Source organism: Anabrus simplex, chromosome 7, assembly GCF_040414725.1.
Source record: "Anabrus simplex isolate iqAnaSimp1 chromosome 7, ASM4041472v1, whole genome shotgun sequence".
NCBI lineage: Eukaryota > Metazoa > Arthropoda > Insecta > Orthoptera > Tettigoniidae > Anabrus > Anabrus simplex.
In genome coordinates, this window is record NC_090271.1 from 246,520,170 (window position 1) to 246,547,266 (window position 27,097).

Consider the following 27,097-nt stretch of genomic DNA (forward strand, 5'->3'; position numbering starts at 1 on the left):
GTTTGTTTGTTTGTTTGTTTGTTTGTTTGTTTGTTTGTTTGTTTGTTTGTTTGTTTGTTTGTTTGTTTGTTTGTTTGTTTGTTTGTTTGTTTGTTTGTTTGTTTGTTTGTTTGTTTGTTTGTTTGTTTGTTTGTTTGTTTGTTTGTTTGTTTGTTTGTTTGTTTGTTTGTTTGTTTGTTTGTTTGTTTGTTTGTTTGTTTGTTTGTTTGTTTGTTTGTTTGTTTGTTTGTTTGTTTGTTTGTTTGTTTGTTTGTTTGTTTGTTTGTTTGTTTGTTTGTTTGTTTGTTTGTTTGTTTGTTTGTTTGTTTGTTTGTTTGTTTGTTTGTTTGTTTGTTTGTTTGTTTGTTTGTTTGTTTGTTTGTTTGTTTGTTTGTTTGTTTGTTTGTTTGTTTGTTTGTTTGTTTGTTTGTTTGTTTGTTTGTTTGTTTGTTTGTTTGTTTGTTTGTTTGTTTGTTTGTTTGTTTGTTTGTTTGTTTGTTTGTTTGTTTGTTTGTTTGTTTGTTTGTTTGTTTGTTTGTTTGTTTGTTTGTTTGTTTGTTTGTTTGTTTGTTTGTTTGTTTGTTTGTTTGTTTGTTTGTTTGTTTGTTTGTTTGTTTGTTTGTTTGTTTGTTTGTTTGTTTGTTTGTTTGTTTGTTTGTTTGTTTGTTTGTTTGTTTGTTTGTTTGTTTGTTTGTTTGTTTGTTTGTTTGTTTGTTTGTTTGTTTGTTTGTTTGTTTGTTTGTTTGTTTGTTTGTTTGTTTGTTTGTTTGTTTGTTTGTTTGTTTGTTTGTTTGTTTGTTTGTTTGTTTGTTTGTTTGTTTGTTTGTTTGTTTGTTTGTTTGTTTGTTTGTTTGTTTGTTTGTTTGTTTGTTTGTTTGTTTGTTTGTTTGTTTGTTTGTTTGTTTGTTTGTTTGTTTGTTTGTTTGTTTGTTTGTTTGTTTGTTTGTTTGTTTGTTTGTTTGTTTGTTTGTTTGTTTGTTTGTTTGTTTGTTTGTTTGTTTGTTTGTTTGTTTGTTTGTTTGTTTGTTTGTTTGTTTGTTTGTTTGTTTGTTTGTTTGTTTGTTTGTTTGTTTGTTTGTTTGTTTGTTTGTTTGTTTGTTTGTTTGTTTGTTTGTTTGTTTGTTTGTTTGTTTGTTTGTTTGTTTGTTTGTTTGTTTGTTTGTTTGTTTGTTTGTTTGTTTGTTTGTTTGTTTGTTTGTTTGTTTGTTTGTTTGTTTGTTTGTTTGTTTGTTTGTTTGTTTGTTTGTTTGTTTGTTTGTTTGTTTGTTTGTTTGTTTGTTTGTTTGTTTGTTTGTTTGTTTGTTTGTTTGTTTGTTTGTTTGTTTGTTTGTTTGTTTGTTTGTTTGTTTGTTTGTTTGTTTGTTTGTTTGTTTGTTTGTTTGTTTGTTTGTTTGTTTGTTTGTTTGTTTGTTTGTTTGTTTGTTTGTTTGTTTGTTTGTTTGTTTGTTTGTTTGTTTGTTTGTTTGTTTGTTTGTTTGTTTGTTTGTTTGTTTGTTTGTTTGTTTGTTTGTTTGTTTGTTTGTTTGTTTGTTTGTTTGTTTGTTTGTTTGTTTGTTTGTTTGTTTGTTTGTTTGTTTGTTTGTTTGTTTGTTTGTTTGTTTGTTTGTTTGTTTGTTTGTTTGTTTGTTTGTTTGTTTGTTTGTTTGTTTGTTTGTTTGTTTGTTTGTTTGTTTGTTTGTTTGTTTGTTTGTTTGTTTGTTTGTTTGTTTGTTTGTTTGTTTGTTTGTTTGTTTGTTTGTTTGTTTGTTTGTTTGTTTGTTTGTTTGTTTGTTTGTTTGTTTGTTTGTTTGTTTGTTTGTTTGTTTGTTTGTTTGTTTGTTTGTTTGTTTGTTTGTTTGTTTGTTTGTTTGTTTGTTTGTTTGTTTGTTTGTTTGTTTGTTTGTTTGTTTGTTTGTTTGTTTGTTTGTTTGTTTGTTTGTTTGTTTGTTTGTTTGTTTGTCCAACTATTGTCCCATTTCTCTCTGGAGTCGGGTATGAGGTGAGATGAATCTGTCGTGGCAAGTTTTTATGACCTGATGCCTTTCTTGACATCAACCTCATTAGAGCAGTTAACGAGATGAAATGAATGATATGATATATGATAGTAAGAATGGAGAGGGTGAAACCTGGTGCCAGCACATAGCCTACTTCTGTCGAATAGCACCAAGGGGTCTGCTCAAGGCTTAACGTCCCCATCCGATGGATTACCATCAACAGCGTCATATGCTTTCACTCCATATGAGCACTGCGGACAGGTTTGGATTTTGATCCAGGCTTTTGACATGCAATCTAGTGATTAGAAATTGTATACCACCACCACTCCTACCCTGCCAGCCAACATTCTGATGGTGAGCATTTTTTCGACCATCGGGACTCAAACCAACTAACCACAGTGTCAGACCACTTAGACTTCAATGCCTTAACAATCATGGCCACCAACTCTTGTTCTCTTCCAACCACAATATTAGGTATTCTGTTATAAGAAAAAGTCGTCGTCCTATATTAAGGATAATATAGTAGCATGATGGTACATCAGATTTAAGATGTGTCCATTCCAAAGTGTCCTTAGAATTTAGTATAGGAGCTGTGATATGCCATTTTGTAGTCAGTATGGAAATATGTCACAATTACAGAGTTTCCACTTTTAAAATCAGGTCAATTAACTTGAAAGATATGGTAAAAGGACTATTTAGGTACACTCCTAATTTGAAATGTAGATGTAGAGGCATAAGAGGCATATGACACAGGCCCGCCTGCAGAAATTACAGTTGGGTCCTGCCAAAGAAATTGTATATAACCTACCAATAACATGCATAAATTTAATTGCAGCAAATACCAACAAAACTTTTATGCCAATTATATCCCTTTAATACAGTACAATATGTTCACCGCACCCGGGCAACTGGAGTTGGTCGATGATGATGATGATGATGATGAATATGTGGAAAAGACTAACTGTAATATTACAAAACTAATTCATAGATTTTATTCTAAAAAGTACATACTTCATTGGGATTGAAATGCAACATCAACTTGTACCTTTTATTTGTATTTTTTTCTATTAGCTTTACATCGCACTGACACAGATAGGTCTTATGGCGACGATGGGATAGGAAAGGCCAAGGGATGGGAAGGAAGCGGCCGTGGCCTTCACTAAGCTACAGCCCCAGCATTTGCCTGGTGTGAAAATGTGAAACCACAGAAAACCATCTTAAGGGCTGCCGAGAGTGGGATTTGAACCCACTATCTCCTGGATGCAAGCTAACAGCTGCGCGTTCCTAATCGCACAGCGAACTTGCCCAGTTGTATGTTTTTAAAACTTTACTGTGCGCTCATCAAAGTCTAATGAAACTGAGTCAGGCAGCATGCTTTCTGGGGTTAAAAGGTATTGATTTCACTTCCATCAGTGGATCTTGCCTTTTCACTTTCGATAGTGAGAATGCTGATTTCACTTGTCTTGGGTCATTATCATTTCAGAGTTCTTTGTAAGTTCTAGTTCAAAAATGATCATTCAGTGAAAGAAACAGTAACAGAAAGAGTCAGAAAATGGTAAAACACTGTGCATAAATCTGGGATACTTGCAGTTATGATTGAGTTATTTACTACTAATAACTTTGTTCAATCAGTTACAGAGGTTGTCATGGTGATTTTTTTTGTTTTTTTTTGTTTTTTAAGTGCGTTTTGTGAGAGGCTCTCATTGACATGAGAGACTCAACACAATAATAACAACTTCAGCTAGATACATTCACCTAATATCTACTTATGAATGGTAAAAACAGTCTTTTTCAACCCATTCTATAAAAGCATCATTATACAAACTTCCCCATTCAAAGGGGCATTCTGGTAAATTTATTTATTTATTAATTTAATTTAATTATTTTTGTTGGGAAATCTGCAGTCCCTCTTAAGCCTAAGACCCACCTGCACTGCAGGCCCTGCAGGCCCAAATGTTATGCCACTGTCTAGATGTCATGTTGAAAATGTTATGACAGTTACTTAGGTAAAAGAAAGTACGTTTAAACGTGGGAGGGGAAAGATAGTTAGAACAGAGCCTTGAGATTCAATTGCTCAGTTTTTTAATGTGCTCTGAATGGTTCTTTAAATATATTCATAAAAACCTCTCCTGCAGTCCCCAGCTTTTCAGGTTACCGGTATTTGACAAATAGAGCTTCTGAAATCCACATTCAGAAAATGTATTGATGTAAATATCTGCTCTGCATAGCCACAGTCTGTTGTATGCCAGCCCTGTGGTGTAGGTAGTGTGGTGTTAGTGTGCCTACCACTTCAGTCCTGGAACAGGGTTCACTCAGCTTCGCTGTCTCTGATACGAACCCGATCAAGAAACCCAAGGAATATGGTGGAGCATGTAGTCATGCTGACCATGTGGCACTCCAATATCTGCAGGCAGCCCAAGACCTTAATGGGCTCTTGTACTATGGATTTGCTTTGTTCTTCATTGTTATATAATTATTTATTTTGCTCATCCCTAACATAGTGCTCAATCTCCCTACCCCATCCCACCCCCCACCCCCAACTTTTTTTCTTTTTCCCTTCTCCATTCATTCACTCTTAATTTTAGCATGACAGAAATTAATTAATACTCATTATTCATATTTAATGATATGTTAAAAAATTAAAATACACACACACACACACACACACACACACACACACACACACACACACACTGCATTTGATTGTCAAAGCAAAATATAAGGGGCAGTCAAATGAAAACTGAACACCCACTACAATGTGACCATGGAATGGTTTTATTCAAAAGTAATTACCAAAAGTGTTACTACATTTATCCCACTGGGAGACGAGACGATCCAGTTTTGTAGAAAGAGGTAGGTTGCTGACGGATCCACAACGGCACCCACTCTTGCACTTCCTTGTCCGAATGAAACAGACGTCCATGAATGTCTATCTTCAGGCTGCCAAAAATGTGAAAATCACAAGGTGAAAGATCCGGGATGTACAGATGATGTTGAAGTTTTTCCCAACCAAATTGCTGAAGTGTAGCCTTGTCCAGGTTCGAAGGATGGAGGAGAGCATTATCATGCAACAGAATGACTCTGTCCAACAGCATTCCAGGGCATTTTGACAGTATGGTGCCTTGCAGTTTCTTCAAAGTATCTTCACAGTGCTGCGCATTGACTGTGGTTCCATGCTCGAGGAAGTCGACATGCAGAGGGCCCCTGCAGTCAAAGAAGAAAATCATCATGACTTTACCGGAACTTGTGTGGACATTTTTGGATTTGTTTGGTGGGGATAATTGCAATGTTTCCATTGTTGGCTTTGCCGTTTGCTCCTGGGCTCAAAATTGTGGCACCATGTTTCATCCCCTGTGACGATACAGGACAGAAATGCATACTCTTCCTTGTGGTACCACTGCAGATGAATCAGACATGATGCTATTCTGTCAGATTATTTTTTTTCCCCTCCATCAGTTGATACAGAATTTTATGGAAATGCTAGTGATCTTTGATAATGGCATGCATGGAGCCATGGCTAATGCTGACCAGAACACGAATTTCTTCCTCTGTGATTCATCGGTTTTCCCAGATAAGGCCATCAATCCACCCTATCACATCAGGTTGAGAATATGGCTCGATGGGCCTGACCTGGTTGCACATCGTCTTGCAGTGATGTGCGCCCTTCTCGGAATCTCCTATGCCACTCATACACACTCTTCATGGACATGCAGTGTTTGCCATACACAGCAGACATGCGACAATGAGTTTTGCCTACTCTAGCACCCTCAGCCACCAGAAAATGAACCACACTCCTCTGCTCTTCTTTGCTTGCCTCCATTTCTACAGCTGGACGAGTCTATTAGACCAGTCCACAGAACAACAAAGACATAACCCAACTGTGTGCACATGTGAGTTATCACTATGTAGTTCTCCTACCACAGCAATGGCAGTATTGAATAATAATAATAATAATAATAATAATAATAATAATAATAATAATAATAATAATAATAATAATAATAATAATAATAATAATAATAATAATACTAATAATAATAATGTTATTTGCTTTACATCCCACTAACTACTTTTACAGTTTTTAGAGATGCCAAGCTGCTGGAATTTTGTCCCACAGGAGTTCTTTTACGTGCCAGTAAATCTATCGACACGAGGCTGACATATTTGAGTACCTTCAAATAACACTGGACTGAGCCAGGATCGAACCTGCCAAGTTGGGGTCAGAAGGCCAGCGCCTCAACCGCCTGAACCACTCAGCCCAGCAATATTGATACGTAAGAAGAGTGTTGCAACCTTTCACATAGAATATGTGTTATGGTGGGTGTTCGGTTTTGATTTGACTGCCACTTATATTTTAAACAATTCCAGTTAATAACACATTGTAAAGGATCTGCAAAATAATATATGTACCTATTTTTAAAATTATTAATTTGCATATTGCTCGGTCATTCCAACCTCATATGATTATGGGAAGATAAAACTCAATACTAATCAACAAACCTGCCATGCATGAACAGCCTTCTTAATAACTGCTGGTGTCATCTGCAAAGCGTGGGCCAAGGTGACACCATTTAGATCAAATATTGCTACCACACCATAGACAGAGGATAGTTCACTAATATCTTCTTCCACAGCCAAGTCTAGGATCATTTTTCCAATTTTGAAGACATCATTCTGAAGATGGACATGTGGGTTGTGTGCAGCAGCTCGTATAATACACACAAGACGACCCTCAGGATCAGGATGGCGCAATGGTAAGAAAACACTGAAATACATAAATTACAACTCTCTCTACTTACAATATAAGTAAAAGGTCTCCGATAATTTTAAGATAATTTAATACAGGGAGTTCCAATTGGTGCAGAATATATAAAGTGTCTCCCTTGGAGAATAAATAATACCTAATAAATAAATTTAAATTAATAAATAAATTGAATGCTTTGTCTTCCAAATTTTATTGGCAGAAGGGACCTTCCACACTGTGTAAAGGGCAATATGTTCCTGGGACCCCTTATGGAAGCATGATAACATTTTAATATTCTGCTTTCCCCTAATTGAACTAAGCAACTTTTATAAAAACTTTTTTGTCTAAAATGAATTTTTGATCACTGATAGTGTATTTTCACTGCTGTACACAGCAGTAGACAAAAATATCCTACTAAATGAATAAGAAAATCAAAGAAATATCTAGGTGATTACATTACTTCATTAAATGCTAGAAGTAGCCTCCATTAACACCTAACCAATTGATGATTGTTTTGGAATGGTTTTCTTTAACTTTTAACAACATACAGGGGCTAATAGTGCAACAAACTTTAAATATTCAACATTTCATATCCTCTTTAGTTGCAGTTGGTGTAAACATGACTTCTCGTTTTATGTGTTCTCACAAGAAGTAGTCCAAGAGTGTTATGTCAAATACTATGACGAGAAGACAGAATTTAATTATTTTACTGTTAGGCATTTTTAAAGCATGCTCTTCAAACTTATTTTTCATTTTGACCCATTCAGAAGCTGTGGAAAAACCAACACCAAAATCTGCTGTCACAGGACTTATATAAAATTTCACCATTGTTAATTATTTTAACACCGAGCTCGATAGCTGCAGTCGCTTAAGTGCGGCCAGTATCCAGTAATCGGGAGATAGTGGGTTCGAGCCCCACTGTCGGCAGCCCTGAAGATGGTTTTCCGTGGTTTCCCATTTTCACACCAGGCAAATGCCGGGGCTGTACCTTAATTAAGGCCACGGCCGTTTCCTTCCAGTTCCTACGCCTTTCCTATCCCATCGTCGCCATAAGACATATCTGTGCCGGTGCGACATAAAGCAAATAGCAAAAAAAAAATTAACTGCTGCTTATTTTTATTCTATTATTGTCATGACCCATTTCTGCTTTGTTGACATGACGAAAAATAAAAGCATACCACAAAAAAGGTACACTCACCACTGCATGGGCAGTTACTAGGACAGTAATGAAAGGGCCAAAACAAACTGAGTTGGAAATAGAGAAGAGAAGGAGGCAGTCAAGATCAGAGTCCACACATTCTGTTGCTCATCCCCATTGTCATAAAATAGCAAAACATACCATGTTTCTTTAATTCATTTTAAACAAATTGTTTTTGTTGTTGTTTTAGATGTATGGTATTTCAGATAACAGAGGTTCTACTGCCTAACCGAGGAGGTAAAGGCGTGCTCAGTTCACCCGAAGGACGTGGGTTTAATTCCCATCAGGAAAGTAAAAACAATAAATTTATTATTCCACCTATTCAATACTCAACTACCTTACAAATTTAGGAGTTCATCCTTATTTTATTGCTAAATTATTAAAACATGGTACATGTTTCGCTCATTTTCTGAGCATCTTCAGTCACTTTAGAATCTTAAGGCTAATTAGGAATATCGACCTAGAACTTATATGATTGATTTTTCGTTAGCAAGCTTAAAATTAATGCAATTTTTAAGAAACATGGTTAAATACAATTTTCTTGTATATTGTGTCAAATGGTTGTGATCTAAGTACAACAGTTATTCACATTCAATTCAAACTTAAAACTTAAAATGTTTTACTAAAATCTTGAAGAATCATTGTCACTTCTTATAAACTTGAAAAATGACTATTACACTCTCAAAACATTTTATGAGATCAGGCTAAAGAATTATTGTGTTTGTTGTCTTGCTATCTGCAGTTCATGTTATACCCTTTTTAATTATAGGTATTGATTGTTACACACTTGAATTGACATATGTTGAAACTGGTTGTAATCCAATTTCACAATTATCTTGTTCAAGATTTTTAAAACCTGTGTGTATGAATAGGGAGGGCCTGGGTCAAAAGGGACACTCAAACTTAATGTTTACAGTTGAACTATGATTTCTCCAAACTAAGCAATGAACTTGTTGACATCTGTAACAATAAAAAAAATTTTGTAAGTATATATTATATTAAAATATTGAAGCCTCACATTAAAGGATCAGCACTTACCCCTTCGACTCCTGCCTGTGTATCTGTTAGTGTTCATGACTGCTTGACGACTGCCTGTCGTTCTACTAGCACTCCTTGTGTTGTATTTATAGATATGTAATCGCGGGGAGTGGGAAGGCCCTATTCATACACACTGGTTTCTTAAATCTATAACAAGATAATTGTAAAGTTGGATTACAACAAGTTTCAACATATGTCAATTCAAGTGTGTAACAATCAATACTTATAATAAAAAAATGGTATAATATGAGCTGCAGATAGCAAGATGATGAACACAATAATTCTTTAGCCTTATCTCATAAAATGTTTTGAGAGTGTAATATAGTCATTTTTCAAGTAGTAAAATGTTTTAGTAAAACATTTTAAGTAAACAACAAACTTTTATACTATAATAGTTTTAATGGAATGTGAATAACTGTTATACTTAGATCACAACCATTTGACACAATATACAAGAAAATTGTATTTAACCATGTTACTTAAAAATTGCATTAATTTTAAGCTTGCTAATGACAAATCAATCATATAAGTTCTAGGTCAATATTCCTAATTAGCCTTAAGATTCCAAACTAGCTGAAGATGCTCAGAAAATAGGCAAAACATGTACCATGTTTTAATAATTTAGTAATAAAATAAGGATGAAATCCTAATTTTGTAAGCTAGTTATGTGTTGAATAGGTGGAATAATAAATTTATTGTTTTTACTTTCATTTGATCTTCAATATGGGTTTTTAAGATGAGAATAGTCACTTGCAATTTCATCAGGAAGTTGAAAAATTTAAGAAACAAGATATCCACCTCTAAAGCAGTACACGGCCCTGGGATTTACTCAGCCTGAACCAAACACGAGTACAGGTTAATTCCTGGCAGCAAAGGCGTACGGGCATAGGGCTAACCACTCTATCCCACTTGGTGCAGAGTTTACGGAAAGTGGAAGCTTTTACTTTCCACCCTTAAAAGAGCCTTCATTGCCTGTACAGAAATAGCTTTGATTTCTCGCTATGCTATATGTACTGAAGATCATAATTTTTCCATTAACCTAGGGTCATTGTCTTCTTTGAGTTTCATTTGAAATATAAATTATAAGAAAACTGCAAGACAGAGGAGTGGTTCTCATTGTCACGTATTAATAATGGCTTCATGTAACTATTTAATATCTAGAGATCTTAAAGCAAGTACATTTCAACATATAACATTTTATATTAATTCTCATTTTGAAGTAGGCCTTGATAACCTAATGAATTTACTGAGGTGATTCCATCTCCCTCTTGCCACTTTTGTGTGTGTCTCGCAAATAGGTACCAATAACTTACCCAATAGTGAGCAATTCTTGCAGCTGCTGAAGAGTAGGATCTCGCTGGCTGAACCATTCGGGAACTTTGGCTCGCATTTCATAGAAATTGGTCATCTTAAATTGAGCCTTAGTCAGATCATATTTGCAACCACGCAAGAATCGCAATATACTCATTACATCTGCAACAGTAGAAAAAAGAACACATTCTAGATCTTGATTTACTAACAAACGTATTCTCAAACTAAAAGATGTTAAAATAGAGTTTTCAGGTTCGATCCTGGCTCAGTCCGGTGGTATTTGAAGGTGCTCAAATATGGTCAGCCTCGTGTCAGTAGATTTACTGGCACGTAAAGAAACTCCTGCGGGACTAAATTCCGGCACCTTGGCGTTTCCGAAAACCGTAAAAGTAGTTAGTGGGATGCAAAGCAAATGACATTATTATTTATTATTAAAATAGAGTTATACCCTTCCTGGCATTTAGATGAGGTTGTGTCTCCAACCAAGCCCTCATCTTTTCAATTTTCCAATCACGATCTCCTTCGGTTTCATGAAGAATTTCAGCTGCATATTTTTTAACTTCTTCTGGTAGAGTGCAGTGATATTTCTCCTCCATTTTTACCTGAAAAGGCAAAAAACAACACTGTCATATTAAAAGTGTATATAAAACAATAATATGAACATTAAACTGTTTAAGAAATGATTTTTATAAATTTCCCTGTTTGGTTAGCAGCTCTGAAAGGATCATTAGCGATAGTTAAAAATTATCTATACTCTTAGCTATGACTTTGTCCTATGAGGAATCCCTCATGGATTTCCAGATTATTGACTGATACACATTTTTTAATTACTGTAGTAAGCAGGCTTTAATATAGTATACTTATCATTTATGGACATATTATAAATGACCCTTGTAGTTATTAATCAAATTTTCATGTAAGCTTTGTCTTTTTGGCAACCTCCAAATGGGGGAACCAGAAAGAAATGCATTTCTCTCTCTCTAAAACTCTTTTGGATTCATTGGAAAATCCTTGTATTATTTTCTCTGAACATAGGGAGTACACTTCATCATCCTGTATTCAGTTTCAGATTGAATATATCTTACCAATGGCAAATTACCCCATCCCTCATCAAGCCCTGTATGCCCCATTATGGTCACACCATCATTTACCTATAACGTTTGGTAGTGCTTTTAGAGGATCCAATGAGCCTCTGGGCTGAAGACTTAATGTTTAAGTAGTCTCAACATTTTATATCCTAAGCCTCATTCTCAGATTCTCACTGGTAGATAGATCAGTCTCTATGTCTCTCATACTGCTTCCACTTAGTTGAAACATTTGGTTTTTATATTTCCTTCCCAATTACCCTTGGTCAGTTCTTATTCCTTTTTGGCTGTGATAGGACAGTACCGGTACTTCAACTGCAAATGTAAGGAATTTATTTTTTCCACATTTTCTCTTTCTTTACCCTTTTCTTTTTTATTTAACAACTTCCAATTGATGACCTTCATCAATCAATCAATCAATCAATCAATCAATCAATCAATCAATCAATCAATCAATCAATCAATCAATGATCTGCATTTAGGACTGTTGCCCAAGTGGCAGATTCCCTATCAGTTGTATACCTAGTCATCATCATCATCGTTGACCAACTCCAGTTTCCCAGGTATGGTATACGAGCCCCTTCCATTTTGTTCTGTCCATGAACCATTCTTCGTTCACAATCCGCTCCCAATCCTGACCTCTCTCCTCTACATCCTTCTTCACTAAGTATGTCCATTTTTCTCCAGGTCTGCCCGCTGGTCTCTTTCCCCTGATTTCTCTTTCATACTCCTTTCTTGCAGACCTGTTGGCACTCATTCTTTTCACATGACCAAACCACTTCAGTCTTACCTTTTGGATCTTCTGGAGTAAGGAGTCTTCTAGTCCTACGTCTTCTCTGACTTTTTCATTCCTGATTTTATCTCTCCTGGTCTTCAGGATCATTGTGCGTAGGAACTTCATTTCTGCTGCTTGGAGTTTCGAGTTGTCCTTTCTTGTTAATGTAGCGGTTTCCAGGCTGTATGTGAGGATAGGGGTGTAGTATGATTTATACAGTGTCATCTTGGTTTTGAGTGGTACTTGTTTATCCCATAGTAGCTGTCTTACTTGGAGGTAAAAATGTATTGCTTTGCTGATTCGACTGTTTACTTCATATTTAGCTAAGTTATCCTTGGACATTATACTACCCAAGTACTTAAATTCTGTGACACTGTCCAGCTTAGTGCCATTTAGCATGATTTCTGGCTGATTGTCACCCTTCTGTACCTTCAACTCCACCATTTTAGCCTTGTTGATGTTTAATCCATATCTCTCAAACTCCTAACTCCACTCTTGCAGTCTCTCTTCTTCATCTTTCTCTGAGTTACCCCAAATTACTACATCATCTGCAAATGCAAATGCTTTTAAGTCTTGTTGCCCCTTTTCTTTTAGCACCTTTAATATGGTAGCCATTTATTTTCTCAGTCTTCTTCTTCTTCTTCTCCTTCTTCTTCTTCTTCTTCTTCTTCCTCTTCTTCTTCTTCTTCTTCTTCTTCTTTTTCTTCTTCTTCCTGACTCCCAAACAGAATACTGCATTCTGCAACATTTTCCACAGTAGTTTACAAGATCTGTATTATTTAATGCAACCTTTATTTCAACCTTGAGGATTCCCCTCTTCTATACAATTTAGATTAATCACTACTTCAATTATCACTTTGAATCATCTGCAAGATTATTATGAACAATGGATTCGAAACAAGCCCAATTTTACAAGAATGATTCTACCTCATAGATTTTAAAAAAATGTATTTTTAAATATAGCAAGAACAAGATGTGTAGGTGTGTTTTCTGTTTTTTAAAGACTTCTAATCTTAGTGGACATATATGCATGTTTTTTATAGGAATCATGAGTGTATGACAACTCTTTACTGCCTTTACATGTCTATTTTAATCTATGCTGGACCGAGCTTGATAGCTGCAGTCGCTTAAGTGCGGCCAGTATCCAGTATTCGGGAGATAGTAGGTTCAAACCCCACTGTCGGCAGCCCTGAAAATGGTTTTCCGTGGTTTCCTATTTTCACACCAGGCAAATGCTGGGGCTGTACCTTAATTAAGGCCACGGCCGCTTCCTTCCCACTCCTAGCCCTTTCCTGTCCCATCGTCACCGTAAGACCTATCTGTGTCGGTGCGACGTAAAACAACTAGCAAAAAAAAATCTATGCTGGAAATAAGTGGCTGATGATGTCTCAAAGAGACAAAACATGTCCTGCAAATATTTTTTACATTAATGTCATTTTAATTGCTAACATGATTATGTAATCTACTGAAAAGGTAGAAACTTCAAGTCTTTTTCTTTGAAGTAACATACCACTTAGTCGAGCAGCTGATCTTCTTACTCCCAAGTCTTCCCAGCCCAAGGTTTGTAACATTTTTGTAACAGTACTCTTTTGCCAGAAATCATCACAAACAAATCATGCTGCTTTTTTTTTTTTTTTTTTAATTCTTTCCAGTTCTCGTATCAATTGGAATCATACTTTAATTGGTGTCTTACCAGAAACCTATATTCCCTCTCCTGTACATCTTTACTACAACCTCTAAATAGCATCATAACCATATGAAAAGATCTGCATCCTTTCTTTACAACTTTGTTAATGTGATTACTCCAGATCATTCCTGACATTAACACCTGGGTACTTACAGTGATCCCCATAAGTTACTACAATCCCATTAACAATGTAATTAAAACTGAGAGCACTATTTCTCTTGGTGAAGCTTACAACCTTACTTTTCATCCCGTTTACCATCATATCATTGTCTGCTGTCAATCTCACAACATTGTCTTGGTATTTTTATAGTTGCTCACAATCCTGTAATTTATTTACTACTCTATACAGTATAACATCATCCGCAAATAGCCTTATCTGTGATTCCAGTTCTTTATTCATATAAGAAAAATTCATATCATTTATATATAACAAAATATAAAGGTCCAACAATACTGCCCTGAGGGATTACCCTCTTAATTATTGCAGGATCAGATATATCACTTCACCTACTCTAATTCTCCAAGTTCTATATTCTAGAAATGTAGCCACCCATTCAATTTTGCAATCTTGTATCATATAACCAGAAAGTGCCCACTGGGTGGCCATGATCATTAAGTCTACATATGATCTGACACTGTGGTTAGCCGGATTGAGTCCCATTGGTCGAAAAAATGTTTACCATCAATATGTTGGTTGGCAGGGTAGTAGGAGAGGTAGTGATACACAATTTCCAATCAATAAATTGTGTGCTAAAAGCCTGGATTCAATTCCAAACCTCTCCTCATTGTTCATATGGAGTGAGGGCATATGATGCTGTTGATGGTGATTCGTCCATCAGATGGGGAAGTAAAGCTTTGAACAGACCTCTTGGTGTTATTCAACAGGAGTAGGCTACATGCAGACACAGGTTTTCACCCTCTTCCCACCTCATTATCATCATCCCACATCCAATAGAAAGACCTGCACCAGGTGAACCGAACATGCCCTCACACACTCCTGGCATTAAAAGCCATACAGTAATTAAAATAAATAAATCAGTAAGAATGTTTTCCCAGATCTTACAAACAACATATGTCAAGCTGACTGGCCAGAAATTATCTGCTTTATGATTATCACTCTTTCCCCTGTGTACTGGTGCAACATTGCAACTCTCCAGTCATTTCATATCACTTATGGCACTACATCACAACTCATTGCCTTTAATATATCACCAGAAATCATATCAATCCCAGCTGCTTGTCCAGCTTTCAAATTTTGTGTCTTTTTATAAATGTCTTATTAATCATATGTAAATGTAAGTAATTTCCCAGTATTAGTGGCCTCCTCAATCTGGACGTAATCCGTATACCCAACTACCTTTACATACTGTTCACTGAATACTTCTGCCTTCTGTAAGTCCTCACATAATATACTCCCTTTGTCTATTAATGATCCCTGGAATGTCATTCCTGGAACCTGTTTTTGTCATAAAGTATCTATACATATCTTTCCCTTGATCCCTAAAATTAATATAGCTGCCAATTATATTGTCATCATATTATCCTTAGTTGACTTATTTTCTAGACTCAGTTTCCCAGTATATTCCTTCAATCTTCCTTAAACCTGCAACCATTCCTAACTCTATTTCTTTCTAATCTGCACCTCCTTCTTAACTTCTTTATTTTCCTATTATAATATAATGGGTCACTGCCATCACTTACCACTTTTAAAGTTATATACTGTACTTGTTTTTACATTCCTCAACAATTGCTTTAAATCCATCCCATAAGCTATTTACATATTTATTTACCATTTTCCATTGATCATAATTGCTTTTTCGAATTTCTTCATGCCTCTCTTATCAACCATGTGGTATTTCCTAATAGTCCTAATTTTATGACATTCCTTTCTGTCATATTTAACTATGATAAAAACGGCTTCATGATCACTTATACCATCTATCACTTTAGTTTCTTTATAGAGTTCATCTGTTTTTATCAGTTTTTGCTGGTTCTGTCACTTTCTGATTCAGCTGTCCTTACACCATCTTACCTTTTTCACAATTTGTTGGTCATGCTTTCTGTCATTCGCATTCTCTTCCCAGTTAACATTTGGTAAATTGAGATCATCCGCTACAATAACGTTCTCTTCTGTGTCTTTCCCCACACAGCATCAGAATCAATGCCAGCCTTGCCAGGTCTGTAAACCCCAAAAACATCAAGTTGCCTATATCTTTAGAGATAAGTCTTATGCATAGAATTTCATGTTTCTCATCCTTAATCCTTTTGTAGTTTAAAAATTCTTCTTTCACCAGTATGAATACTCCCCCTACTATTGTTCCTAACTTGTCTCTATGATAAACACTCCAGTTTCATAAGAACATTTCCGCATCTGTAATATCACTTCTCAGCCATGATTCAATTCCCATTATAATATCTGATAAATATAATCTGTTGAATTACTTTATTCTATTCTTTTCTTTACAATATTTCTGCAGTTTAACACTGACAATTTTATGTCATCCTTACTTGAATTCCTGTTTCCCACGCCATCATCACTGATCCCTAGTCCACTCTGTTTTCCTGAATGTACCTCCTTATAACTCTTCTAAACGAACCGCCTAACTTACATGAACACTTACGGTTTAAATTAAGGCCTTCTGAAGGTAGATCGATATATTCTACTCACCCATTAGGATGTACAAATCTTCCTGCCAGTTTTCCACATACCCTTTCCATAGTCTCATTTGAATCACCAATCATCCTCCAGTCTGTATCCCTCCTACACAGTATCACACCGATAACAATCTCTGCTTCCTTAAACTTAAACTTGAAATAGAAACATCTATAACCCTCTACTGAATCTATTAATCTTTCTCTCCCTCATCCATCTGCATCATACATCACTATCTAAGTAGAGTTGTACTCGTAGTTCAAATATAATACTCATTCCTTACTTGGATCTTCTCTCTGAATAATAAATATCTTCATACCATTCATACAATTCTTGTCAATAATGTCATGTACACTACCCTCAGTCTAAGTGCAAATATTAATATTTACTTCATACAACCAGTGGGGTCAACTTTTGTGGTTTCCTTTCATATTACATTTTTTTTTTAAGAGTTCTTAATAATAAAGTGTTTAAGTGAGAAACATGGAGTTTATTTTTTTCTAGGGTGCTCAGTTGGTGAACAGATGAAGTTGCCATAGTAGAAATGATCGATGCTGCAGGATCAGCAGAGTTCCAGTGGACTTACAGAATACTTAAGTGTATATGGAGAGAAAAGAAAGTTCCCAAGGACTGGGAAAAGGGGATTATAATACCAATATTCAAGACAGGAGATAAGAAGATGTGCAGTAACTACAGAGGAATCACCATTATCTCCCATGTTGCCACAATAATTGAAAGGATATTGGAAAAAAAAATTAGAGAAAAGGTGGAAAGTCAGTTACAAGAGGTAGGGCTACAACTTGGATTCAGAACTGGAAGGTAAACAGAAGAACCCATTTTCATTCTGAGACAGATAATGGAAAAGAGCTGGGTAATGACTTTTATAGACTTAGAAAAGGCATATGAAAGCATCCCCCAGTTTGGAAAAGCAAGGAACAAATCTATATATATATAAAGTAACTTGTCCTGACTGACTGACTGACTGACTGATTCATCATCGCCGAGCCAAAACTACTGGACATAAAGAAATGAAATTTTGAGAACACATTTATATTACAATGTAGGTGCTCGCTGAGGGAGGATTTTTGGATATTCCATCGCCAAGGGGGTCAAAGGGGGGGGAATGTTTGAAATGAGTGTATCTATATCTCAAAACTTTAAAAGTTTACAGATCTAAAAGTTGATATTTAGAATTTATTCTAAAAATAAAGAAACACATATTTTTTTGTTTTTGGAAAATCCCAATAGGAGGGTGAAGAAGGGTGAAAATAGGGTTGAATGCCTTTAATGAGGATACTTATATCTCAGAAACTGAATACATTACAGACCTGAAAATTAGTATTTGGGATCTCCTTTAAAAATAAAGAAACATGCATTTTTCTGTTTTGGGAAAATCCTATTAATGGGGGGTGAAAAGGGGAGTAAATTTTTAAAATGAGTGTATCTATATCCAGTGGCGAAGCTATTAGTTAATTAATGGGTAGGCAGGAAATCTTAACTTAAAGTTAGTTGTTGAGGAGTTCCATAAGTCGAGTTTTCTTGGTCGTAAAATGATCAATCACACGGCCCTCCAATACTTGGTCACTCATCAATTCCTTCACAAGCATTTTCTCGATAGAAATGTTACTAAGACTGCTGAGTCTTTCATTGTTCATTGAATTTCACAAAAATGTTTTTATCCTCTTCAGAGTGATCATATACCGGGCGAGTTGGCCGTGCGCGTAGAGGCGCGCGGCTGTGAGCTTGCATCTGGGAGATAGTAGGTTCGAATCCCACTATCGGCAGCCCTGAAGATGGTTTTTCATGGTTTCCCATTTTTACACCAGGCAAATGCTGGGGCTGTACCTTAATTAAGGCCACGGCTGCTTCCTTCCAACTCCTAGGCCTTTCCTATCCCATCATCACCATAAGACCTATCTGTGTTGGTGCGACGTAAAGCCCCTAGCAAAAAAAAAAGGAAGAGTGATCATACTCCTTACAGAGGAAGCCGTGGCCACAGGAAATGTTTTTTGCTAGGGGCTTTACGCCGCACCGACACAGATAGGTCTTATGGCGATGATGGGATAGGAAAGGCTTAGGAGTTGGAAGGAAGCGGCCGTGCCTGGTGTGAAAATGGGAAACCACGGAAAACCATCTTCGGGGCTGTCGACATTGGGATTCGAACCCACTATCTCCCGGATGCAAACTCACAGCCGCACGCGCCTAATCGCACGCCCAACTCGCCCGGTACAGAAAATGTTAATATTAAATTAATCAATTTTAACACTTCCTCATACACTGGTTCGAGGTCATTGAAGACAATATAATGTAAATTTTTTGAGGGGACAAATGTTTTTCTATATCGGAATAAATGTTAAGCAATTCATTTTCCAATCTTTCCCTATTAAAAAGGGATAAATGTTCATAAGACTGCTCGGTTCAATAGCAGGGAAGCTCTCTTTGTAAACTACGAACTGATTTGGATCTAACAACTCAACAAACCGGATGCTTTCAAAATCGCCAAACCGTATTTCCATTTGCATAATTAAGGTGTCACCACCAAACAAAACGCACGTATAACAAAAAAGGTCCTTGCTTTCAGAACAGGCTGTTAACCATGAATATCGTGTATACCAAGAAAATTGAAATTTTCTCGCCAATTTACCATCAAAATACTGTACTTAATAAGTTAATAACCAAATTAAGCATACATCTTTTGTATTTGGCTTCACACTTCTCTTCGTAAGTCCAAGATGAGAACGGTTTACGTTTTAAAGAGTTCAAAAGACTCGTTAAGTTCCCGAAGGGGGCCTACATCACATATCATTTCAACGCGATTTTCAACCGGATGATGTCAGTCTCGTTTTACGCAACTAACAGTCCATGTCTGAATTGTTACAAATAAAGCCAATAACTTAATGCACGGATTTCTCACTAATTCCAAAGAAAAATACACACTTAACAATAGGGTACCGGTACTTCATTGTCACCTTCGCGCTGGGAGTTACTACACTCTCAAATAACACAGGAGGCTTGCCTCTCTGGGGTCTAGACCTTGCGGAGAGCGCAGTGCGGGCAGTAAACCTTACTTCTCTCCACCACCCCGCGCCAGTCAACAAGCTGACTGAAGCGAAATGAAACAAAAAGTCCTGGGTGAGACAACTTACAGACTGCCTCCCTGTCAGAATAAGTGGTCTGCTGTCGCCATCTAGCGGGGCGATAAGCAAAGCACATCATCTGCTGTCATCATGTAGCACATATCAAAGAGATTATTGTTGATTTAACACAGTAACAACAGCAGATAAATTTGTTACGATATTTATGTTTAATCATATTTCTTGGGGTAGGCATTGCCTCAAATGACTCCAAGTAGTTTCGCCACTGTCTATATCTCAAAACTTGAGATGTTTACAGATGTAAAAATTGGTATTTAGAATCTCCTTTAAAAATAAAGAAACACATATTTTTTTTGATTTTTGGAAAACCAATAGGAGGGGTGGAAATGGTGAAAAAGGGGTTGAATGCCTTTAATCAGGATTCTTATATCTCAGAAACTGAAGATATTACAGACATGAAAATTTGTATTTGGGAGATCCTATAAAAATAAAGAAATGCGTATTTTTTGTTTTTGGAAAATACAATTAATGTGGAGGGGGTGAAAAGGGGGGTTATTTTTTAAATGAGTGTATCTATGTCTCAAAACTCTAAAAGTTTACAGATGTAAAATTGGTATTTAGAATCTCCTTTAAAAATAAAGAAACAAGTATTATTTGTTTTCAGAAAATCCCAATAGGAGGGGTGAAAAAGGGTGAAGAAGCGGTTGAATGCCTTTAATGAGGATACTTATATCTCAGAAACTGAAGATATTACACACCTGAAAATGGGTATTTGGGATCTCATTTAAAAACAAAGAAATACGTAATTTTGTTTTTGGAAAATCCAATTACTGGGGGTTAAACGGGAGTGACAAACTGGGGTGAATTTTCAGAAAGATTATAACTTCAGTGTATCTCAGAAACGTAAAATGTTACAGATGTAAAAATTGGTATTTGAAATCTCCTGTAAAAGAAAAGAAACATAGGTGATTTGATTATGGAAACTCCACTTAAGGGGAACTAAAAAGGGGGTGAAATTTTAAAATGAGCATTTCTACATTATATATCCCAAAAACTTGATATGTTATGGAAGTGAAAAATAGTAATTCTGATCTTTACTAAAAATACAGAAACATGTATTTTTTGTTTTCGGAAAAAACACTTGGGTGGGGGTGGGGTAAGAGTGAATGAAAAAGGGGTTGAATTCTTTTAATTACGATACTGATATCTCAAAAACTGAAGATGTTACAGACGTGAAGTTTGGTAAGGTATTTGAAATCTCCTTTTAAATAAAGAAATAAGTAGTTTTTGTTTTCGAAAATCCACTTAAAGGGACGGGGGAGGGAAATGGAAAAATTAGTTGAAATATTTGCATGAAGATTTTATTATCTCAAAAAAGAAAGATTTTTCAGACGTGAACATTGGTATTTGGAATCTTTTTTAAAAGTAAAGAAACACATATTCTCGGAAAATCCAATGAAGGGGGGCGGAGGTGAAAGGTTTGAAAAATTAATTGAATTAATTGTATGTGGATACGTACATCTAATAAAAACTAAAGTTGTTACATATGTGAAAATTGGTATTTGTATCTCCTTTAAAAACAAAGGAAAACGCGTTTTGGGAGGAAATCATCTTGGGTGGCGGAGGTGAAAGGGAGTTGAATTCCTTTTATGAGGACACATATCTCAAATCTAAAGATGTTAGAGTCATGATAATTGGTATTTAGAAGAACCTTTACTATTAAAGAAACAAGTATTTTTGCCGGAAAAATCACTTCGGGGGGAAGTGTGAAAGGAAGTGAAAAAAAAGTGAATTATTTTGATGGGGATACTCATATCTCAAAACTAAAGGTAACAGGCGTGAACATTGGTATTTGGAATCTCCTTTAAACATAAAGAAACACGCCTTCTTTATTCTTGGGGTGGGGGGGTGAGGGTAAATCAACTTAACGTCGGTGTCGGTGGGGTGAAAAAGTAGTTGAGACCAATTGATTTTACTGTTCATAATGTACCGTACTTATTCTGATCATAAACCGATCATTTTTAATCTTTCCTGGGTTCGTTTTCCTTTGGAGAACTTAGATTACAGTAGATTCTCCTAGCATATAAATAAAAATTTAAACGCATTTGAAATAAACGATAGGAATTTTATTGACCATGCAATTGTTCACATCTATAATAAGGTCAATAATGCACGGAAGTATATCATTCACATCGCCAGAAATCCCGCGCACTTGCCTACGCTCGACAATGATGCTGGTCACATTGTCAGTAATGACAATGGCCGTAGATATAATTTACTGCCAAGTAGCGGTCTTGCATCTTGCTGTGGGGTCCAGCATAATAATAATAATAATAATAATAATAATAATAATAATAATAATAATAATAATAATAATAATAATAATAACCTAAATTCAACTAATATCACCCACTCTAATGATAATAATAATGTTCTGGACCGTCGTCAAAATGTGCGGACCGCGCTGGAAATGGGTCCTGGCCGGGTAATGACTACGAATGCAGTCCGGTCGCGGGTTTAGTACCACCAAGGACCCAAGACGACACCACTCCTGATCTCCTCAAGGATTTGATCCATATTAATGCTTATAGGAAAAGATGGCACAGATTTAGGGACCCATGTGACCGGGTGGAATAATTGAACCTAGTCCGGGAAGTACGAAATCGATTCCTGGAAAGAAAGATTTAAAAATGGGAGGAACTTTGCCGTACCGGTAATCCCTAAGAAAACGAGTCAGATCGCGAATTTCGGCGGATTATATATAAAACGTTAAGCATTTAATTATAAATTTCAGTATAATACCGTAGCGAAGCACGGGTATCTTGCTAGTCTATATATATAATACATGTACTGACTGACTGACTGACTGACTCATCATCCCCGAGCAAAAACTACTGGACATAAAGAAATTAAATTTTGAGGATACATTTATGGTATGTGCTCACTAAGGGGGGATTTTTGGATATTCCGTCGATAAGGGGGTGTAAAGGGAGATGAATTGTTTAAATGAGTATATCTATATCTCAAAAACTTAAGAGTTTACAGACAAAAATTGGTGTTTGGAATCTCCTTTAAAAATAAACACATATATTTTTGGTGTGTTTTGGAAAATCCAATTAACAGGGTGGGGGTGAACAGGAGTGACAAAGGGGGTGAATTTTAAAAAACACTATATCTAAAGAATATCTCAAAAACCTAACATGTTACAGACATGAAAATTGGTATTTGGAATCTCCTGTAAAAGTAAAGAAACATTATATAATTTGTTTTTGGAAAATCCAACCTATGGGAATTGAAAAGTGGGTATTTGGAATCACCTTTAAAAATAAAGAAATAGGTACGTATTATTTTGTTTTCGGAAAATCCACTTAAGGGGGTTGAAAGAATTGAAACGCTTGTTGAATTATTTGTATGCGGACACTTATCTCAAAAACTAAAAATGTTGCAGATGTGAAAATTGGTATTTTGAATCTCCTTTAAAAATAAAGAAATATGTATTCTTTTGTTTTTGGAAAATCCACTTAAGGGGTGGAAGAATTAAAAAATTAGTTGAATTATTTGTATGAGTATACTTATATCTCAAAAACTGAAGATGTTACAGACGTGAAAATTAGTATTTGGAATCTCCTTTAAAATAAAGAAACACGCATTTGTTTTTTCGTAAAATCGACGTAAGGGGTGTGGGGTTGAAAATACGTAAATAAGGAGTTGAAATACGTTTATGAGGATACTTTATCTTAAAAACTGAAGCTGTTACAGACGTGAAAGTTGGTATTTTGAATTTCCTTTCAAAATAAAGAAACACGTATTATTTGTTTTCGGAAAGTCTGCTTAAGGCGGGAGAGGGGTGGGAAGAAGTCAAGAAGAAGTTGAATTATTCGTATGAGTACATTTATCTCAAAAACTGAAGGGGTTACAGAAGTACAGGCATGAAAACTTGTATTTGGAATCTCCTTTAAAAATAATGAAACACGTATTTTTTGCATTTGGAAAACCCAGTTAAGGGGCTGAAAAGAATTGGAAAAGCGGATGAATTTTGAAAATGAGTACCAGTATATCTACATTACATGTCAAAAACTTAATATGTTACAGACAAGAAACTTGGCATTTGGAAAGTCCTTTAAAAATAAAGGAACATGTACCTTTTTGTTTTCGGAGAGCGCACTTAACGGGGGAGGGGGGGTGAAAAGAAGTGAAAAATAGCTGAATTATTTTTTATGAGGATACGGTACTTATATCTTACAAACTGAAGATGTTACAGACGTGAAAATTGATATTTGGAATCTCCTTTAAAAATAAAGAAATATGTATTTTTGTTTTCGAAAAATACACTTAGATGGGGGAGGGGAAAGGACTGATCAAGGGGTTGAATCCTTTTCATGGGGATACTTATGTATATCTCAAAAACTGAAGATGTTACAGGTGTGGGTATAGGTATTTGGAATCGCCTTTAAAAAAACATGTATTTATTTTTTCGACTTGAGAGAAGACTGTTTTTCACATGTACAGTTCTATGTCGCATGGTCGTCTTAGCCCCACAAGGTAATATCACAACCATGGTTTACAAAGAACTTCTGGGATAAATAAAACTCAATTTTTGGGCGAGTTTTTAGGAATTTTCAGATAATGTCTTAGTACAATGCCGAGGAACGATTACTTTGATCAAATTACGAAATCCACGCGAGCGAAGCTGCGGGTAATTGCTAGTATCCTATAAGAAGGAACTCCAACTGTATGATGACTTTCTTGAAACTGATGTTTTAAGGTTTGTTGTGCATTTCAGTCAGTTTGTTCAGCAATGTTTATTAAACAAGTGGTCCAATCCAAGACCTTTCAGTTTTTCTAGTTGACTTTTCTCCAAATACCTTATGCCACATCAAGTCAATGTTACTGGGAAGTTACGGTACACCATTTCCTATTGTTAAATTATTGTAACAAATAAAATCACTTTTCCCCACTGGTTTGTCTATAGACCTAAAATGGGGATTGATGCAGAGGAATTGGGTAGTATTACCCTCTTTCACTACTTTAAGTAGGACCTTCTCACTGATGGAATCATTATAATACCCTTGTACAAGTTGAGTACGGTATGCTTTCCCGGTATGGTAGGCCTAATATACCATATCTCAATATTGGTGAAACAAGAAAGTTATTTCAGCAGTGATAGTAGTAGGCCTCTTGCTAGCGTTAAACTGTCAAGCATAAATAATGATGATTAAGGGTAAGCTATCTTTTAGCAGTTAAACGTGCAGTAAAACGCCAACTACCGTACCGAACAGTAGCCTATCTTTCTCAAATTTAATATAAAACAATACTGCTTTAATGACGAAAAAAAACAGTTAATGTCTATGCATAGGTCTATGTTAAGTTAATCCTCAGAAAGGCAAGCACCATGTCATTGAAATCATTTACCATTGGGGATGTTCGATGAATGTCCAATGGCTTCTCACCATATTATATTATCCTCTTTGCACCTGCTTTGCACGTCACATGTAATGTTGGCCTATTATTTGGACTGTGAAATGACATCAGTTGGGAACCAGATAGGTAAATGTTTTAACGGCAGCGTCATTCATTACACGGAGGAATATATATATATAGGGTCCATCATGCAATGTCTTACAAACCAAGTACTGGTAGGCCTCTAAATGTTAAGCTGACTATTATAACAATTCCACTATTTTGGCATCGCTGTAGGGCTTGTTAAAACAGCATTATACTACAATATACAGCAAAAATTCATCATGCCATTATTATCTATTACATCAATATGGCTGATGTCAGAGTTAAGCGAATCGGACATAACCACAATAACTCATAAACAGTCATAGGTTCGCTATATGGTAACTCATACTCAAATTACTTTACGGTTTCCTATCCTACTGCGTAATCACTAACTGGGAAAATTCGCAAACCACATCAACATGTTATATTTGTACGTTGGCTATTCCGCCTAACTTCGCCCGCGTACCTTAAATGCAAGTGAGAAGGTAGGTGGCAAAGAAACAGTATATCCACAGTTAGAGAAACACATGATTTGATCACTTTACTGGAATTTACCTGGAGCTACGAACTCAAAAATGGAGACCCCAACGGCGTATATTCTTACTCCACTTTTGGGGATTTCCAAGCGAAGGAATAAAAGAAAATACGGCGATGCATCATCAGTAACTTTCAACAGCTATCGGTACCGGTATGTGGCGCACTCTACGCGACATCCGTTGATTTTATTCTACACGAGAATATTGTGTCAAGACCGACTCCAATCCTCAGACCGTAATATAAGAAAAACATGGCGGCCGAAGTAGCCGGATTGCTGGTACTGGCTAACACGAAAATATCACGTAGGTACATATTATATAAACGACGGTAATTTAACATGAGAAATCTAACATCTTAGGGAAAATCACCTTTACACGTATGAAAACGCTTCGCCAACAAGTACGCACCACATATAATCAACTAGAATTCACATATTATATTCTATTAGAAGAGAGACCAACAAGCAAATTATTTAAACATTTCAATTCGTCAAATAACATTTTCTCTTAGATTTCACTTCGCTGGATAGATGAAAATACATGATACAACGGTTAAAATAATATTTCTAACATTATTTTGAATGTTTTAAAATAAATTAAGGTGCGAAATTCCTCGATTTATTCCCTCCCATGAGAACTATGAAACATAATTTGTTGCCTTAGTTTTGAAGTGGTGGACAATTTCTTAAATTCAGCAACCAATGAAAGGGAAGTACACCCGAAATAATAATTTTATTGGCTTTACGTCCCACTAACTACATTTTTTACGGTTTTTGGAGACGTCGAAGTGCCGGGATTTAGTCCTGCAATAGTTCTTTTACGTGCTAGTAAATCTACCGACACGAGGCTGACGTATTTGAGCACCTTCAAATACCTCCGGAATGAGCCAGGATCGAATCTGCCAACTTGGGGTCAGAAGGCCAGCGCCTTAACCGTCTGAGTCACTAAGCCCAAGTACACCCGAAATTATTATGTTAACCCAATGAACGGTACTGGTAATGTTAACACGATGTTGACATATGGCATAACAGCACTTCACACAATGGTGGTAACCTTAGTAATGAAACATTCAGACACTAAAAATATAATAGGTTTTTACCCATTAAAGAACATGAGTGGAAAAACTCTATTGACTAAACATCACATGGGCGAGCTTCAGTCCGGCACAGTCTGCTTGATAACAGATGACCACAGCATGAATCGGAAGGTGTTGGTAGAGTAAAACCCTACGTTACATACCCAGCTAATCCCTCTAAGTCACTATTTATTCTGTGTAACAGTATACAGATTTCTCTATCTGTCACATAAGTTTTACGACCGGATGTCCTTCCTCAAGGTAACTAGACTAGTAGGTAGGCCATTCCGGCGATTGAAGCTCCCATTGGTTGAAGCGCTATGACGTCACGCGATATGAACGATAGCGAGTAAGGTAGAGTCGCAGTACAGCACGCCTGCCGGTTCTCGCGCCTGTGAAACATCTTCCCAATCTTTCATCAAATAATAGTATGGTTTAGTCCG

The 27,097-nt window shown here is 36.0% G+C and overlaps 1 protein-coding gene across 2 annotated transcripts in view; it reads right to left on the reverse strand.

Annotated features, from left to right (window-relative positions):
• Positions 1–27,097, reverse strand: part of pinta (prolonged depolarization afterpotential (PDA) is not apparent) — a 127,911-nt gene that overhangs the window by 22,020 nt on the left and 78,794 nt on the right. For both annotated transcript variants that reach the window (XM_067151651.2, XM_067151650.2), the window contains exons 3-5: positions 10,692–10,845; positions 10,246–10,405; positions 6,453–6,717 (exon numbers count right to left, since the gene is read on the reverse strand). In XM_067151651.2, the coding sequence (XP_067007752.1) occupies positions 6,453–6,717; positions 10,246–10,405; positions 10,692–10,839 (573 nt within the window). In that variant the 5' untranslated portion in view covers positions 10,840–10,845. The remainder of the gene's footprint in view (positions 1–6,452; positions 6,718–10,245; positions 10,406–10,691; positions 10,846–27,097) is intronic.